This window comes from Colletotrichum lupini, chromosome 4 (assembly GCF_023278565.1).
Source record: "Colletotrichum lupini chromosome 4, complete sequence".
Taxonomy (NCBI): Eukaryota; Fungi; Ascomycota; class Sordariomycetes; order Glomerellales; family Glomerellaceae; genus Colletotrichum; species Colletotrichum lupini.
The window spans coordinates 7435742-7452670 of record NC_064677.1 but is presented as its reverse complement, the minus strand read 5'-3'; the positions used below and the strand labels follow the sequence as shown (position 1 = coordinate 7452670).

Here is a 16929-nt window from a genome sequence, read left to right as displayed (position 1 = left end):
GATGAACGGAGAAGAAACTTCTCGGGAAAGATGACAGGGACAGGACCAAGCTTTCCCCCGACCTGGAAAGAAAAGTGATGGGACGGTGCATTGGTGTTGGCCGGGGTGGTCCAGGCCAGCTTTTCTCTCGCTTTGCGGCTACCAGATTCTCGGCCGCCCCCTTGGCCATTGGGTTGGTACATCTATCGCTCGTCCATTGATGCATGAGGGTAGCATCGCTTATCCCCAAAGCCAACAGCTCCCCTGTAAAAAATGCTCAGCTGAAAAAGCCAAGATCAAAGCAGACATGAGCCGCGTATGCCCTCATTCTCAGGCGCCCATACCTCAGTAGATCCCGTGTTATTTGAAGGGAGCCCGCGGGATCAGAGGTGCAGGCCAAGAGACTGATAAGTAAAGGACTCCTTTCTTGAAGACTCGACCGTTAAGGTGTCTCTCCATTCACGCGCACTAAACCCCGATTCAAGAAATCGATAACAGCCCTATCCGGTGAGTTTTTGAACGCGGAACACGCATCAGGAACGCCGGGAAATTAGGGCCGTCTCTCAAGACCACGCCATCTTCTCCCTTCTTCGAGCTGAAGATGCGGAAATCCGACGTCTCTGGACTTTTTCGATTCCTGCCTCCTGAATCCGATCTTGGCTCAGACAGAGGGTCCGTAGATTGGTATGCGATTGCCAGGACCAGGCACAACGAGGCGACTAGGTGGTTCGAGGTCTTACCCCTGAGGATTCCGACGATTCATCAATCGGCCGACTTATGATCGTGGTACAAAAACGCCGGAGACCACCCATTCGAATTGGTAGAGAAGTGAAAGGAGGAGGAAGTAAGGTTGAAATCATACGAGTAGATAGCTCCAGATCCACCGTACCCGAGTTGGGTCATCATACCCCTTTGAACATGGCACGCACGGAGTAACATGAGACCCGGATGTAAATTCATAGCTCTTAGTGGCCATTGTTGAAGACCACCCGGCATCCGTATATTCTTCTAGGTCTACTATGCACCTAGGTTGTATGTCGAAAGTGTGCCACCCGGGGGTAGAAGATGGCGATGCCCATGATGAATGAAGTTCCCGTCGTCCAGCCCAAAAATATTAACGCCAACCATGCCATCTAACCCCCCTTTGACAATTATCCATCTCATCCCCTAGTCTATTTCATCACCATCCTCACAGATCGTACATCCTCAATTCTCGCTGCAAAAGTACAGCAACAACCCGGTCTAAAGCGTCTTGAACCCCTCCTCCAGAGCAACAGTCTGGCCAAGCCTACCGCTCGCGGCCATGCCAGCCTTCTCGCCCGCCCTCTTGCGCAGCACGTTCTCGATAAACGCCTCGCCGGCCTTGTAACTGCTCCGCACCAGGGGACCACTGGCACAGTACAGGAATCCCATATCCAGCGCGCGCTGCTTCCACATCTCGAACTCGTCGGGGGTGACGTATTTCTCGACCTTGAGGTGGCGCTTCGTCGGGCGCATGTACTGGCCGAAGGTGACGACGTCGACGTTGGCTTTGCGAAGTTCTGTGTTTCCCCAAATGTTAGCATTTCTTTCCGGCCTTGACTTCAATTCACGCGGTTTCCTGACTGTAAGCCAGAGAATGATAGGGACAAACGTACGCCTCAAAGCATCCATAATCTCCTCCTCCTGCTCTCCCAAGCCAAGCATCAGACTCGTCTTGGTAATCATCTCCGGCTTCACCTCCTTGACCCGCGCAAGCACCTTGATACTCTGCGCAAACGTGGCCCTCCGATCACGCACATACGGCGTCAGCGCCTCCACCGTCTCAACATTGTGCGCATATACATCCAAACCGCTCTCCGCCACAATCTTCACCATGTCCAAGTCGCCCATAAAGTCGCCGGTCAGCGCCTCGACCAGCAGACTCGGCTTCTTGGCCTTGATCTTGCTGATTGTCTCGGCAAAATGCCGCGCTCCGCCGTCCGCCAGGTCATCGCGGTCAACAGACGTCAGAACAACGTATCCCAAACCCCACCTAGCCAGCGCCTCGGCCGTGTGCTCCGGCTCATGGGGGTCCAACGGCGCCGGCGCGCGGTTGGTCTTTACACTGCAGAAACGGCATCCGCGCGTGCACGTGTCGCCCATGAGCATGATGGTCGCCGTCGCTGCGCTCTTGGAGGAGCCGCCCCAGCACTCGGAGATGTTGGGGCACTTGGCCTCCTCGCATACCGTGTGCAACCCCAGACCGCGCAGATCCTTCTTGATGGACTTGTAGTTCTCGTTGCCGGCGGGGATGGGGGTCTTGAGCCACTCCGGGAGGCGGGTGATGGTCTTCTTCTTGCCCGTCGGGCCCGTGACCTCGACGGTGCGAATCTCGTAGGCCTCGGCCTCGGAGAGGGCCGCGGGGTCGCCCTTGCTCGCGATGAAGTCGTCCAGCGACGCGAGGCTCTTGTCCTTGAAGTAGGTCGGTCTGCGGGCTTTCGGGGGTTGCGATGCTGCTTCGGATGTTGTGCCGAAGGTGGGAGGAACGGTGGCGAAGGCTCGGGAGCGAGCCGACGAGGCGAGAGCCCGCCGCAGAGGAGCCTGCACGCGGGCAAGAGGTGCTATGGGCGATGGCATTGCAATTAACTGTCGTTTGTGTTTCGTTTGGTTCCCACTCGAAGTTGCCCGTGTGATTGCAACAGCCGACGATGTTGCGGGCGAGAGAGCTTGGTTGAGAGGTTGATGCAGACAACAGCTGTGATGGGGCAAAAAAACAGGTCCCAAGAAAAAATGACCACTAGAAATTAGGCCCTGCAGCTGGCTACACCCCCCGGTCCCCGGATTGAATCGGCATATGGGGGGGCGGTGATTGCACCTCGACCAATCAAAACCGGCCGGCTGTCTGACAGCGGCAATGCTTATTAAGAAGGCTTATCGAAATGTCGGCGTACCGGGGCTTTCCGTCCCAACGGTTTCGTTTTGCAAGGGCCGAGGGGTCGTTGTCTTACTCGCTTCCCGGATCTTTCCAATCAAGAGGTCAGGATTGCCAATGCTGCGTGGAATCATGAGCCAAGGCCTCATGTCCCTGTCACTTGTCGTGGTAGGAGCATGCAAGGGTTTGATGGAACAGAGCCATAAGCTCATGTCAGTGAATTCGTTCAACTATGCTACCTGTAAATGCTTCTTCTCAAGTCCTTAAAACTCCTTTCAATGGCCTCCAAGCCCCCCTCGCAAGGCAAAGTCGTCTCAGACCATGCCATCATTCAATCAAAACGGTCGTCAATCCGAAAATATCAAAGCAAATCCATCGCGTCCTCCTACCGACTGGGCAATGTCAGACAACCCAAGCAAGCGAAAGCCAAGGTTAAACCTTCGAAAAGAGCAACCTCGGAAGTGCAGCTTGATCTGTCCAACCCCGGCCGGCAACATACAGCAATAGGGGTATCAACAACTCGAAGAAGAGTGAAACTTTTGTTCCATCACGAGAACTCCGGTAAATCCCTAAATCATCCATCCTGATCATTTCCGTCTTAAATCCTCCCTTGAGAAAAGACGTTGCGAAAGATCTCGTAAATATCATTTCCAGCCAGCAAGCACACCTGCAGCAACATCAGTGCCTGGCCAGGAACTCGAGCCAACGACAGCCTGAAAACCATCAGGCGTGGATTGACTCGATGCCATCCCCAACACGACTCGCCAGTCTAGAGAACCAGACAGTTGAATGTGTTGAAGAACGCCCTGGGTGATCATGGCCAACGACGTGCATGAAGGGCAGATCGACTACGCATTCCATGCGACCCTTGTGCTGCTGGGGAAGAATCGAAACATTAAAACATGAGGTGGCAAGCCGTCCGCCACCCATAAAGAAAGGCGGCGGACAGTCAGTGTCGTTTGAAGTCAGAGTGAAAAAAGGTTGATCGCTGTCAAGAAGCCCCAGTTGACTAGCGTGTCGGTTCCTTTCCTGCAGGATGGCGATGCAAGCGTCGCACATGGTTGGTGTCGAAGAGGAATAGGGTATAGTGTGTGCCGTCAACTCAAGTGGTTTCCCAATCTCAAGGTCGTGAAGTTCGTAAGAATAGGCCGCACTCACATCGGTAGCGATGTTGCGCCGAACCAGGGTTGGAGGCGATGACAAAAGAGAAGGCTGAAAAGATGTCGCATCGAAGAGTTCGGTATGGCATTCAGATGCAGTTGGCAACATTCCTCCAACCACATCGCAACTTTTAACCCGTCGTCCATTTCCTCACACCTTCGTCTTGCGCATCCAGTGATGCCGCTTTACAACATGATAGCAGCGACCATACCAGCAACACCAGCGAAAGCCAGGTTACCGGCGTTGAGAGCGGCGCCCGCACTGGATTTCGAGGTAGTTGCAGCGGTAGCCGCGGCAGTTGCAGAGGCAACAACGGAGCCGGTGGGCTTGAACGTCGCGGTGCTGTTGCCGGTGCCGTAGGTCATGGTGGTGGTGTGCGCGCGCTCGAGAGTAATGGTCTTGGTCTGGGTAGCCGTGGAAGTAACCGTCGTCGTATCACCGCTTGAGGTCTGGGCGAGCGCCAAGACGGGCAAGAAAGCAGCAAGAATCGTAGTGACCTTCATTGTGTCTGTAAGTGGGTATTTTTGGTGATTGTACTGGTCAACTGTCGAAGCCTGACGAAGTATAGACCGAATCGAATATGTATGTGCGTCGGAAGTAATCCGTTCCACACTATGATGCGTATGCTTGGTGTTGGGTCTTTCAAAGATCGTGATGTAAGTCGTACTGCTTGCCTTGTTGCTAAGCGTGAGATGGGACAGCCAGATGTATATATGTGTTGGCGTGTTGACTGTTGTGTTCAAGCCAAGGTAGTGAGTGGTTTTTTGGCGGGGAGCGCTTGTTGTTGGTTTGCGACGAGAGGGCGTCTGTCCGCGGATGTAAATAGGAATGAGTGTTAGTCCGAATACTTCGAGTAATTCAGGTTTGGTGATGTTTGTTTCAACGACTGTGCGTGAAGCGAAAGAAGGGTGAAGCAGTAGGAGACTTTGCCAACGAAGTCTGTGGGTTATGGATCGGGGGGGAGTGGTTTGAATAAGAGGATGCTGGAGAGAGGACCCAGACTCGCGAGAAGTGGGAAAAGACGTGGGTTTTGGATGTGGGGAGGCAAGCGACGGGGGCAGGCGGATCAGGCGAGGGTTACGGATGCAAGCGTCGGGTCAAAATGAGCAGCAACAACGATGTACTCCGTACCTTTACCCGGGGGCCTGGCAACCTGGGAGTCTGGGAGACGTCTGGAGGTCCAGGATCCTCCCAGGCGGCAGGGCCTCATCCCCGTGGACCGTGAGCCTGTGAGGTGACTGGCAGGGGCGACGACGATGCAGGCGCCGACAGGGAAGGCGCTCACACCCAAAATGAAAGCCAAGCCCTGTCCACGAAAGAGATGGAGGAAGGAAAGGACGTTAGCTGTGGTCCGTGAGCCTGTGAGAGGGCAAGAGGTGGAGGTGCTCGGCCCTACCTTCCCTGTCCTTACCTGCCAGTTCTTTCCAGATGTATCCCGGGGAAGGAGTATGTACAAGTAAGAAGAGACGGCAGGTACGGCTGGGACGGGACAGTGACACAGGAGGGAAAAAGGAGATGAGATGCTTGCTGCGGTGCGAGTCGCAAGTCGGGCCTGGTCTGCTACTGAGAGTCTGTAAAAGCCAACCGAATTGTCGCAACGGAGGCCATCGTCACTCGGCCGGTGAGGTATCACAGAGGTAGCTGCAAGGTACCCGTGTCCAAGGCTGCTCTGTTTAACCCTGCTGGCCATGCTGCAAGCCCACCATCCTCCTAGAGGCACCAAGTACAATGAACATTTTTAGCCGCCAAGGTTCAGCGGTGGTAGCTTGTACAGACGACCATTCGTATGCAGGCTCAATATGCAGGCAGGGGTCTGGATCTTCGCGGGAAATTAAGGCGCAAAAGCACAGCATTGCGTTCGCTGGCAGTCAACCACGTTACCTTGCGCCTTGCCTTGGTGCGCTTTGTGAATGGATAATTGTGCAAACAACCAACCGCCAGCTATTCATCACGCCAGCAACGACGGATCGGCAGGGTGTCGATTGGAAGCTGTTCGTTGTTTGCCCTGACGCAGTGACAGCGCTTTTCTTAGAAGCCTTGTGTGATCCTGACGCGAGCTGAGCGCAATCCGCAAGTCTCAAGAGCCAGCAATAGAAGCAAGAACCCAGAATAAGCAACATCCGTTGCGGGCAGTGGCTAGCGGCGCCATGAATAGTGCCATTCTTTTTTACTTCTTATTCTTCCGGTTGATTCCAGGCGGGTAGTCCTGAGAAGTCGCTCGGCCGAGCTAAGACGGAAACAACACCTTGTGCCGGGCGAGACAAGCCCAACGGTCCATCACTCGGCTTGCTTATTCTTGATGTCCAAGACAAAGTCAGGCCGGGGTTGACAGAAGGAAGGAGAGAAAGGCATTGCTACCAGCCGCAAACGGGCTTAGTAGGCGGTGGATGTTCGTACAATGCTCTCTAACAGGGCGAATAGCGGCAGCATTATTGAAGAGTTAAATGGCATAATTTGCACCTCGTCATTTGGATCCCCTCGCCAATGCGACACAAATTGCCGCGAAATGGACGAAATGGGTGGCACACGAGGAAAGAAGAGCCCGAATCGTCCATTCCCGATACAGCGACGATGTGAGTGGGCTTTTCATAAAAGATTGAATTGCACAATTTCCCCGAGCCACCAGCACCTGGTGATTGGTCTAAGGTGCGGTGGAAGCGGGACCCAGCTGGTGAGACCCAAGGCTTCTTGTCCTTCCGTTTCGCGGCTGGCCAACTCGTTCCTGCATTTCACTGAGAAAATGGTTCCTGACGCTAAGCCTTGGATGATCAGCTCAGAGTGTCTCGTGCGCTCTGACTGGCCGGGGGTGCCTGAGTGCCTGCAGCCAGTTGGTTGGTTGGCTCATGAGTGGGGTGGAGCGTTAGAGAGGGACGGGAAAGAAAGAAGAGTTTGCCGTCAGTGCGGTATTTTGGAATTTGGAAGGAACTGAGCGATTGGGAAAGACGGAGGGAAGTCACTGAGAAAGTCGCTTCCAGTAGGGGCAGCCAGCAAGGACTCACCCTGTTGCCTCCCCCCGTTCCTTCCCAAAAAACGAGTGTCAAATCTTAGGATTCTCTCCTTCCTTCCCAGAACGTTCGTCCGACGGTCTGTGCAGTCGCAACATGGAAGTGAGTCGCGGTTGCTCATCGCCCGGGAAATGTCATCATCCTTCATCCCTATTCCCCGTTCAGATCACTTGCGGAGAAGCCTCTTCTAGTGTCGATTTCCTCATTCTTAATTTTACTGACCTACGCCGCTGTAGCCTCTCCGTACGGATATTCTTCGTCCGGGCAGCATGGTCAATTCGGATGCCAATTCGCAGCTCGCAGCCCATCCATCGTCAAGTTTGAACGGGGCCGGCCGTCGACGGTGACCAGCAGCAACACAACCCGGACAAAATCGTCTCATGTGTCTCAGTCCCATCTTTGTCTCTCCGTCCAAACTCGCACTTCAACGATAATCAAACTTGGGGGCTGCAGCTGCAACCGCAAGTCCTCGGATGAAACCCGAAATCCTCCCCAGGGTCATGTCCACCAACATGGACCAACCTGAACTTCTGGAGATCACGCCGGAGATCAATGATTTTGGTGGGCCAACATTGCTGTGAACTTCTCAAGAGGGAGACTCCCTTCTCGCCAGGGACCAGCGGCCGGCCATGAATAATGGATCATGAGCATCGCCTAGGTCCTCACGTTGCTTGACATGGGAGTCTTGACTCTGGACGGCCCGAGCTTGCCCACTTCGCGCATCGGTCGCACTAATTAGAACCTCGTCACCTCGCAAGTCGTCGCATGCCCCCCTCCTCGTTGCCCCTATCCGTCGCGACTTGTGCACAAACTGCAAGGCCCTTCAACAGGCCCTCGTCGCAACAGGGCCATCGTGACTCCTCTTTCGTGCCACCAACCCGTCACCAGTGTCTGCGGAAACTGCTCATTCAGACGCACAACGACCGGCCATTACCCCGTACAAGTTGCTTCCCGGTGCTTCGCTGCCACAATGTGAAACTCAACTTTGTGCGGTCCTTGAGAGGAGGTTCCGGGCGCTTACATACACTACTCGTTAGGGACCTGCGAGCAAACCATTTGATCAAAGTCCTGCTGGATTGAACCGTCTAGGCCGCTCACAAGGCCTGTCGAGACCCACGGCTGCCACCGCAGCTACTGGTGAGAAGGCGAGGTTCATGGATACAGAAAATGCTCTGGAGTCTGCTGTGAGTCCTACGCATTGCAGCTGGAAACTCGCGGTAACCGCGCCGCCTCTGCTAGTAGACTACCTTAAGCCAAGCTAGGGACACTCAAGCGAGCCCGGTTACTGGGGAATGATTTCTCTAAACGCCCCAAACCGTAAACGGTTGCCCATTCATTCCCCCTTCTCCGTGGCAGCCTGGCCCGATCTCGACCTCTTCAACTTAGCAAACGCCTCTTGGCAGCTTTTTACCGGTTGGTCTTGTCCTTCAACGGACCGAAAGGGGGGGCGAAAAGAAGAAAATTCACAGCTGTTGTTGCACGCCACCAAGCACAAGAATGAGACGTTGCGATATACTTAGACAACGGCTTCCAACGTATTTTCGGTGGGTCGAAGATCGCGTCGCAGCGCCGGCGCTTTGCGGACACCACACGTTCCTTCGTTGGTCTTGGGCCATCAGTCTCCCTCTGACCTACTGTCCCGTCCTCTACTGCGTTAAGCTGCGCGCTCGCTAGTTGCAGCTTCGGCTGTGATACGCGAAGTTGGAATATCATGCAGAGACACTGGCCAAACTCAAGACCATCCTATCTTTGCTTCTGTGTAGTCTACACCTCGTAACATGTCTCGGACTCCTCGTCTCAACGGCCACATGCAGCAGCCTGCAGTTCGTATGCGCAACGCAGGCTGCCGCTGCGTCCTCGGCATTTGAACCCCAATTGCGCTGCACGAACAATGACCTGCAGCACAGCAAACATACCCTGAGCCAGGTTACAGTCGTCCTGGAGCCGTTAGAGCATCCTCCAACACTGGCCGATTCACAAGAGATTGCTCTCCCTCAGATTCCCTTTGCCTCAAGAGTCAACGGCAACCTCGACTCGTGGCTCTCCACACCGGCACAACATGACGTTGCTGTTCGAGTGGGAACGCAGCCATGTGGGCTACGGTCAAAAGACGACAAATTCATGGGTTCCATGGGTACGAAATAGGGGACCTTCTCCTGAGGAACCCGGACGGCGATTCCTCCTCCCATTAACTTGATGCGAAGCGATGTCCGGAGCCCCGCCCCCGTCTCCCGATCCCTGAGCCGATTATCCAGCTTCCAGCAGCAGATTACCTCGTCAGCGTCGTCATCGCCGTCGTCGGCATGACAGATTACAGTCACTGGACAACCTATGGGCCGTGCTACGAGGATGGCTCCAAAGTAGGATTCGGCTGAGGAAGACAGCTTTCATGCAGCTGCCTCGAGAACGTCACCCAAGTGACCGGATTCAGGAACATCGATAATCATGGATCTCCAGAAGAATAGGTATCAGCAAGTACTTGGGTCACAGACGACCAGAAGTCAATGAGTCGTTGTTGCTGTTAAGCACCCTGGCGGCGTCCGATCTTGACATCCGATGAAACAAAGGCCGTTCATCTATCAGCTGCGTTTTGAAACGGAGCACATGGCTCGTCTGAGCGTGCACTTATTTCCAAACCCTTGGGGTCAGTGACGAACATGGGCTGGCACCAGTCCCTGCATCTACGGATTGGCAAACAAATGTGTGCATCTGTGCATACCAAGCTCAGACGATGCGTTTGAATTTATGAGAACTTCGGGGCCGAAACAATCTCGACATCGCCGAGTGTTGCACGTTGTAAGTTGCGACCAGGAGCTCCGCCTATTATTGTGCTAAGCCCTGAGCTGAGGATGCTAACACGCGACAGACTCCAACAGTATCGCTGTCTCTCTGACAGCCGCTCTGCCCCATCAATGCGCGACTCTCCAAATTCTCCTCATTTGCCCTAACAGTAAAGTTCTGGGCACATTCAGTGAAGCGCACTGAGCAAGGCAATGCCCAAACTCAACTGACGATGCCAAAGGTAGTCTGCAGCAGCCCAGCAAACACTGCGCCTTGGATGACTTCGTCCACCTGCAAGATTCTCAAGTTTGCTTGGAGATCAATCGACCAGTGCAAGATATTAGCGCCGGTTATCACCGGTCTATTAGTCTAGTTGGTTAGGACGTCGGATTCTGATTGTCGGAACTTCCGTAGGCCCAGGTTCGAATCCTGGATGGACCTCTTCTTTTGCAAATTACGCAAAGATGGCATTAAATCGTCTTTCTTTTGGTTCAGAGTTGAGGTTGAGGTTGGGGCATTGCTCTTGATGTTACGACGTTAGCTTTTGTCCTACAAACCCCGAATCGATCCTGGATAGATGGTGGTTTGTCAAGGTGTCCCGTAACTCACTGATATTAGGGCCAAGTCCAGGTCCGCTTGTCAGCCAGAAGGCCGCCAACTTGGCACCGGATTGAATCCGGTCGAATTCTTTGAACAAAGCCTTTGGAAAGAATTACTGCCTTAGATACTAGCGCCAGTGACTTACCATGGAGACTACAAGCGGCGAAGGTTCTCCTCAGCAAGCTTAAGGTTTAGAACATTTGGGTCTTGATCTTGAAGCACTCTAAACCGATGCACGCTTTCTGGTTGTGATAACATATGGTCAAGCCATGGCATACTTCACAGCAGCTTTCATTCATAGCAGGGGCAGCAATACACATAAGCCTTTCAATATCGACTAACGGTAGTACGACCTACCGCAAGGAACACAGAATCGGTGACCTTGCTTCGCGGTCCGGCCACAGCCGCGCATACAAAGTCCCGAACGCTGCAGGCTGCCGGCATGTATTATCCTGCCGCAAGGGCTGCAGAAGCGATGGCCGGGTAAGGCAGGCGCGATATTGCATCGTAGACAGGCGGACATGATGGTCTTGAATTCGTGTGTAGCGCGCTATATTTGTAGACCTATGGGCCGTGTTAGCTTGAGTCACTGAAGAACAGAAGGTACTAGATACAGTCTCGCTAACCCTTGATTTATGAAAGTGCTTGATAGTAGCGTCGTGGATTGATTATACCTTTGTAATTATCATGAGGTAGAGATTGATCATCAATGACAATGATGTCAAAGTTGATCAGCAGAATGGAGAGAGCGTGAGATGAGAGTAGGTTTCTAATTCCAGACAAAGCGAAGGCCCGAGGGAATATGACAGACTTATATCTCCTACCTCATATGTTTGTGGTAGCCGCATTTGCCGATGAAGCCTCGATAGGGAAGTTGCAACATTGACGAGCATCTATCTGCCACCTGACCGGCTTTATCCGGAAGATGGCTGCATCGAGGGAATACGTCCAATATCACAGCCTGACTTTCATACCCACCAATAGCTATACCCTTGTCGTCGTGGCCCTCGAGGGCAGTAGGAGAGCGGGATCTACGCACGGGAAGCTGCCAAAAACGGATCGATCGGGAAGTAGGCTGGGATCAGATCCCACCTTTCAGTATTCTCAGATAAGCTGCTGACGAATTGTGTTGATAGGATGTGTCTCGTGATCCCCATGCAGACATGATGGAGCGTTGAAGAAGAGGGGTGTGGGAGAACCCCTGCTGACAAAAAGACCTTGCATATGGCAAGCTGCAAGACTTGGAATCCCCTCAAAAGAATGTTGCTTAGGTTTCTTTGGCGATAACAACTTTCATAACCATGATAATGTGATAGCAGAGAAGCTCAGATCCATTTGATTCTATATTTGGCATAAATTCACAAGCGCCTTTCAACATGAGTCGATCACTTGTTGTCGCTTGATTCAATAAGTTGATTTCTACGTATGCACTTATGACTTAAGTCTTCAGCGCTCCTCAAATGGGCGCCTGGTCATATATGAATTCCAAGTCTAAAACGCTCGAATTTGCATCGCAAATCATGCTGACTTTACTTGGATCAACCAAGTCTGCATTGAAGCGTAGCTGAATTTTCCGCAAGCTCGCACATCCTTCTCCAGTCTGATGCAGGTCCATAAGTTCACGGATATGAGTCAGTATCTCCATGGTGCACCCGTACAGCTCGAGGCTCTCCAGATTAGGAGGTATATGGTTGACGAGTCGCGGAACTCTCTTCAATTCCGACACCTTCTCCTCTTGATTGAAGTTGTTGTAAAGGCTTGGGATTGTCCAAAGATCGGTGAAACCAGTAAAAGCCTCCATGCCGATGTGCAATGTCTTCATCGAGACCATCTCCCGCAGGAACGTACCGATAAAGAAGCCCTCTAGTTCGACGTACCATTCTTGATTGCGCCACTGGCCTTGGTAGTCGATATGCAGACATTCGAGAGTATCTCGATGCGGTGACAGAGCCTGGGCTAGATCTTGCGGCTTTATCTGCATATCTAGGAAACTGCTGTCACCTGGGGTCCAGCGAAATGACTTCAACTCTCTGCAAGCACGGATGACTGTGCTTAGGCCCTCCTGGGTAATGTTTGCATCTAGCAGAGTAAGATTTTGAACGTTTGAAGACCTGGGCGGATTGGCGTTCTCGTCGAAGAGGTGCCCGTTTGGGCCACTGCTCGATAAACTCGCGCACATGAATGTCCGTAACTGAGGTAGTTGCAGGAATTCCTTCCCAATGTTGAAGAAGTGGAAAAGACTCTTGGGCATCTCTGGCTCGCCGCAGTACTCTCGCAAGTGATGGAGTAACGGGGCCTTCATGCTCCCCCCGTGCAATGCCGCAGCCTTGATCAAGCGAGGAAGCAAACGAGGCGCGAGAGGCGTTCCCAATTCGAGGACCTGGATCTTCGGGCATGCGAGAAACATGAGGCCAATCTGCTGCTCGACTAAGCCGTCGGCGAGGCCTCGAAGCCACTCGTGTCGCACAGCCTCCCAGTCTTCAACGTGATCGGAGAGACCCGATGCATCAATCATGTTGGTGTACACGCCAATCTCATCGCTTTCGGGACCTAAGGGTTTCTTGCTCGATGGGGCAGTGCGGTAGATGAGGCTGGTGGAGACATGTTTGATGGTAATGCGGCGGACATGTTGCGCTAGCTCGGGCTTGGTGATGGTGATGTAACGCAGGAAGTCGAGGTTGCGGCTGCGCTTCTGCGCGTATTGGCTTGTGTTCTTTGAGCCGGCGGCGCTCTCATAGGTTCGGACTGAGAGAGGTAGAGCGATTTTGTAGAGATGTTTGCATGTTGGAAGCACGGCGTAGATCGATGCGGGGTGTGAGGAGGCGAGAGCCTCGAGGATGTGGGTTTGGATTTCCACCGGTAAATCGACGAACCCAAGGGAGGGCGTCGACGAGTTTGTGCCAGGCATGATGCTTCATTTATGGGTTTCTTCCCGCCATCAAATGAGTAAACCTCGGATTACTGGTGGTTGTTCTGATGATGTTGCGTGCGCCAGATTGAGTTGTGGCTGGAGGAGCTAATACTGTGGCAGGCACCAACCAGAATAGACCTTCCCGCTCGGTTCCTGTTGAGAGGTTTGGCGCTCGATTGTCATTGGCCCTCGGGGAGATCAACCGTTCGCTTTGCATCATTTCTACTTTTCGAGGACGACTATATCATCTCAAAGAGATTATTGGAAATAAATCCAGCGCTTCGCCATCAGGCGTTCGGCATTTTTCTAAGCCAGTCAAGACAGATTTTAGTGGGCACAGGATTGTCAAGCTATCCAGGAGGCGGCCAAGATCTCTTTAATCTCGCAGGCAAGTAATACACAGAGAAAGATTCACATATGAGGTGATTTAGATTGGTTTCTAGCCTAGGGTTGTTCTTCAACGACGCCGTATCTCCGGCAGATCAATGTTTGATCTGATCCCAGTGCTTTCTCTCGGGCTGCGGCTTAATTGTCCTACTTGACTGAGTGTTGACAAGCTGAGCTTGAAGCTGTGCCAGTCATCGACCGTGCTAGGAATGAGTGAGGCTAATAATCAGGCGTACGTGGTATGGGTATTCCCCCAAGAAACCTAAGCTGGAACCCAGTGGCAACGCGGGCTGATGTTGGGACCACCTGAAGAGCTAGCAAAGAGCGGATGGTAGTATCTTTGGGTATTCGTGCCCCCGGGGCCGGGGGCTTCACACGACTGTGTCTCTTCATGCCAAGTGCCTGGACGCCCAAAATACTCGGACTCTCCACAGTTTTTCTTCTCAAATGCCTTCATGCTAGCCTGGTAGGCAGCTGGTACGGCTGGATCACAACTGACTTTGTATCGAGGGTTGCCAGCCATCGCCACACTGGCGAGCGCAAAAAGAGTGGCTACGGCTGCGAGATGCACTGAGTGTGTTAGATGGGATAGGAATTGACGTGGTATTGACTACTTACTGATGCTGGTGGTGATTCTGTGAAGACTTAGATCTTGAAGGCAAAGTGAGGTAGGACTAGTGATGCGGCTTATTTCCATGGAGGAATTTCAGGATATGTCTAGAAATCAGCTACCACACGGCGCAACGTGGCTTGATATAACCCCGAAATCGTCGCTCTCGGGTTCATATAGTCGCATCGTTAATACAAAGTCCGTCGGTGTTTAATCTTATTAGTATACACGTAGGCAGGTCAGACCTTTTGGTCGCGACTAGGTCAATAGGTCAGTATAGGTCTATTGCGTGTGTGTGTGTAGGAGGGGAAGATCGTGGGCAGAGCCCGCGGTCCCTCAGTGGGTATAGGTAGGTGGAAGGGTCCGTCTGCACGGGCCTAGACTGCCTACCTACTACCCCTACCTAACTACCTAATAAGGCCCCTTTTCTACCTCGTAATCTAATATTAGTAGTCTTCTACTTTTATAATAGAAAAGGCTAGAATAGGGGCTAGGTCCCCCGCTAGCGAGAACTAATAATAGAATCTATAGTTAATCCCCTATTTAGAAATACCTAAAGCTGTATATTAAAATTTTAATATAGCTTCTATTATAATTATTTATATAGAAATTTTAGTATCCCCTCTTTTTAATTACTTCCTAATCCTCTAATATATATAATTTATATACTTAAACTCCTTAGAAGTTATCGAATCTAGCGTAGTTAAAAAAGAGCTTTTTATTAATCTAACTACGCCCCGAATACGTACGTTTCTCTCTAAGCTAAAGCCTAAGAGGTATATACGTTTATTAAACGACTTATTACTTATAATATACTACTATTTTAACTACGTATTACTTATCCTTCTATCTTAACTATAATAATTCTTTTATTAACGAATCGTTTAAGGGACTTATTTAGTATGCTCTTTATAAACCCGTTAGCTAGGTTATTATTATTACTAATTTAATAGATCTTATAGAGCTCGCGGCGTTTGTATAATTACCTAAGTATTATAATATTTATTATAAGGCGCTTTTCCTTCGTAATACCTAGCTTAACGAGGCATTTATATAATAAGTATAAATTTATATAAACTATAATAAGGATCTTTAGAACGTCGAGTTATTTAGTAATAAGGTCTAGGGTAGTTAAAATAATATAGGTAACGTTAATACCTATAACTATTCCGTAAACCTCTAATACTAGTACGCTCTAAATAATCCTTTTACTCTTCGTAGAGCTATAGTAGATAATATTACTATTAATTATAAAGCTCTCGTTAGTCTATTTTTTATTTATAAAAATAATAACATAACCTAGCTATAAGGTATAATTAGCGTTATTTACGAATAATCTATTTATAAAAATAAAGAATTTAGCTATAATTAGATCTAATAGTACGAATATAAGCCCTCGGTCTAAGTATTTTATTTACTATTTAATATAACGGTTTAGTATAGCGTAATTAGTAAACGACGGATCTACTTAGTATTAAGTAATAAACGACGTATTAAAAGCTACTTCTAATTAGTAAATTAATACGATATAAGTACCTCGAGCTCGCTACTTAACGAATTATTATTTAGTATCTAATACCGAGGGGTTAACTTACTTAAGCTTCTTCCCTTAGTTCTTCTATTTAAGTACTATATTAATACCTTCTAATAAAATAATCCCGCCGTTAAAAATAAGTAGCTCGTTAACTAATAGTTACTACTTTAATTTAGTTAGTAACTTAGCGCGCTTAAGCTCGGTTTCTTCTTTTTAACTAAAAATCTTATTTAATAATTTAATAGTATTATCGGTCTATATACTAATAATACTAAATAATCCGCTTTCTCTTATTAAGACTAATAAGTATAGATCGAACGTAAATATTATTATTTAGAGCATTTTTAAATAATACTTATTATATATTACTTATTAGTAGGTACTAGATTTTACGAAACCGTATAGTAGTTATATAACGTATAGAATAGTGCCCTTAGGGTATAAATAACGGATCCGAGTTAGTAATTAGGTAAAAACCTTATAATAAAGAGGTTAGCTCGATTATATATATACTTAAGTAATATCTCGTAGCTAGATAACGTAGCCTTCTTAAATTAGGGTTAGGGCTAGGGCGAGGATTAGACGTTAACTAGTTCTTTAAATTATTAGTAATTACGTAAGGATCTCCTTCTTCCCCTCGTTATTATACCTTTATATAACTAAGTAAGACTTTTTAATAAGGTTAAGTCCTAGGTTCTTAATCTCGTTAATAAATCGAGATTTAAATATCCTTATATCCCTATATTTAGGGCTAAGTTAAATAAATTTAATTACCCCTCTCTCTACTAGTCCTAAAAGCTCTTTACTAATAGATTTTATAAAAGGTGCTCTTAAAGTAGTAATAATACCCTTATTATAGAGCTTAGTAACTAGCTTAAAATTTACCTCTTTTTTAAATATAAAGTAAGTTATAATTATAGAAGTATTATTATAGCCGCGCCATATTAATATGTTTCTAATTCTCTTATTTTATAATAGAGGGTCGTCGTTAATTACGACGACGATCTTATTAAGGACTTTATTTATAATAGCGCTATTATTAGTTAGTTAGTTAATTATGGGGATTAG

At 49.7% G+C, this 16929-nt stretch overlaps 7 protein-coding genes and 1 non-coding gene across 8 annotated transcripts; 3 read left to right on the top strand and 5 right to left on the bottom strand.

Annotated features, from left to right (window-relative positions):
• Nucleotides 1–1221: 1221 nt before the first annotated feature.
• CLUP02_09307 (lipoyl synthase) lies at nucleotides 1222–2577 on the bottom strand (the record flags this gene model as incomplete). The annotated part of the gene is made up of 2 exons (XM_049288286.1): nucleotides 1222–1520; nucleotides 1617–2577. 2 exons carry the CDS (start codon nucleotides 2575–2577, stop codon nucleotides 1222–1224), a joined length of 1260 nt encoding a protein of 419 aa, XP_049145430.1.
• Nucleotides 2578–3117: 540 nt separating this feature from the next.
• On the top strand, nucleotides 3118–3459 carry CLUP02_09306 (uncharacterized protein; the record flags this gene model as incomplete). The annotated part of the gene is made up of 1 exon (XM_049288285.1): nucleotides 3118–3459. One exon carries the CDS (start codon nucleotides 3118–3120, stop codon nucleotides 3457–3459), a length of 342 nt encoding a protein of 113 aa, XP_049145429.1.
• A 759-nt stretch (nucleotides 3460–4218) lies between these two features.
• CLUP02_09305 (uncharacterized protein) lies at nucleotides 4219–4536 on the bottom strand (the record flags this gene model as incomplete). The annotated part of the gene is made up of 1 exon (XM_049288284.1): nucleotides 4219–4536. One exon carries the CDS (start codon nucleotides 4534–4536, stop codon nucleotides 4219–4221), a length of 318 nt encoding a protein of 105 aa, XP_049145428.1.
• Nucleotides 4537–7538: 3002 nt separating this feature from the next.
• Nucleotides 7539–9413, top strand: CLUP02_09304 (uncharacterized protein; the record flags this gene model as incomplete). Its single annotated transcript, XM_049288283.1, has 5 exons — nucleotides 7539–7599; nucleotides 8128–8222; nucleotides 8802–8861; nucleotides 8941–9114; nucleotides 9243–9413. The coding sequence occupies 5 exons, from the start codon at nucleotides 7539–7541 to the stop codon at nucleotides 9411–9413; spliced, it is 561 nt and encodes a 186-aa protein (XP_049145427.1).
• Nucleotides 9414–10177: 764 nt separating this feature from the next.
• On the top strand, nucleotides 10178–10260 carry CLUP02_tRNA125. Its single transcript has one exon. It is a non-coding gene; the product is annotated as a tRNA-Gln (tRNA).
• A 496-nt stretch (nucleotides 10261–10756) lies between these two features.
• Nucleotides 10757–10942, bottom strand: CLUP02_09303 (uncharacterized protein; the record flags this gene model as incomplete). The annotated part of the gene is made up of 1 exon (XM_049288282.1): nucleotides 10757–10942. The coding sequence occupies one exon, from the start codon at nucleotides 10940–10942 to the stop codon at nucleotides 10757–10759; it is 186 nt and encodes a 61-aa protein (XP_049145426.1).
• Nucleotides 10943–11875: 933 nt separating this feature from the next.
• CLUP02_09302 (F-box domain-containing protein) lies at nucleotides 11876–13327 on the bottom strand (the record flags this gene model as incomplete). Its single annotated transcript, XM_049288281.1, has 1 exon — nucleotides 11876–13327. The coding sequence occupies one exon, from the start codon at nucleotides 13325–13327 to the stop codon at nucleotides 11876–11878; it is 1452 nt and encodes a 483-aa protein (XP_049145425.1).
• Nucleotides 13328–13812: 485 nt separating this feature from the next.
• CLUP02_09301 (uncharacterized protein) lies at nucleotides 13813–14414 on the bottom strand (the record flags this gene model as incomplete). The annotated part of the gene is made up of 4 exons (XM_049288280.1): nucleotides 13813–13892; nucleotides 13954–14096; nucleotides 14143–14275; nucleotides 14336–14414. The coding sequence occupies 4 exons, from the start codon at nucleotides 14412–14414 to the stop codon at nucleotides 13813–13815; spliced, it is 435 nt and encodes a 144-aa protein (XP_049145424.1).
• Nucleotides 14415–16929: the final 2515 nt, after the last annotated feature.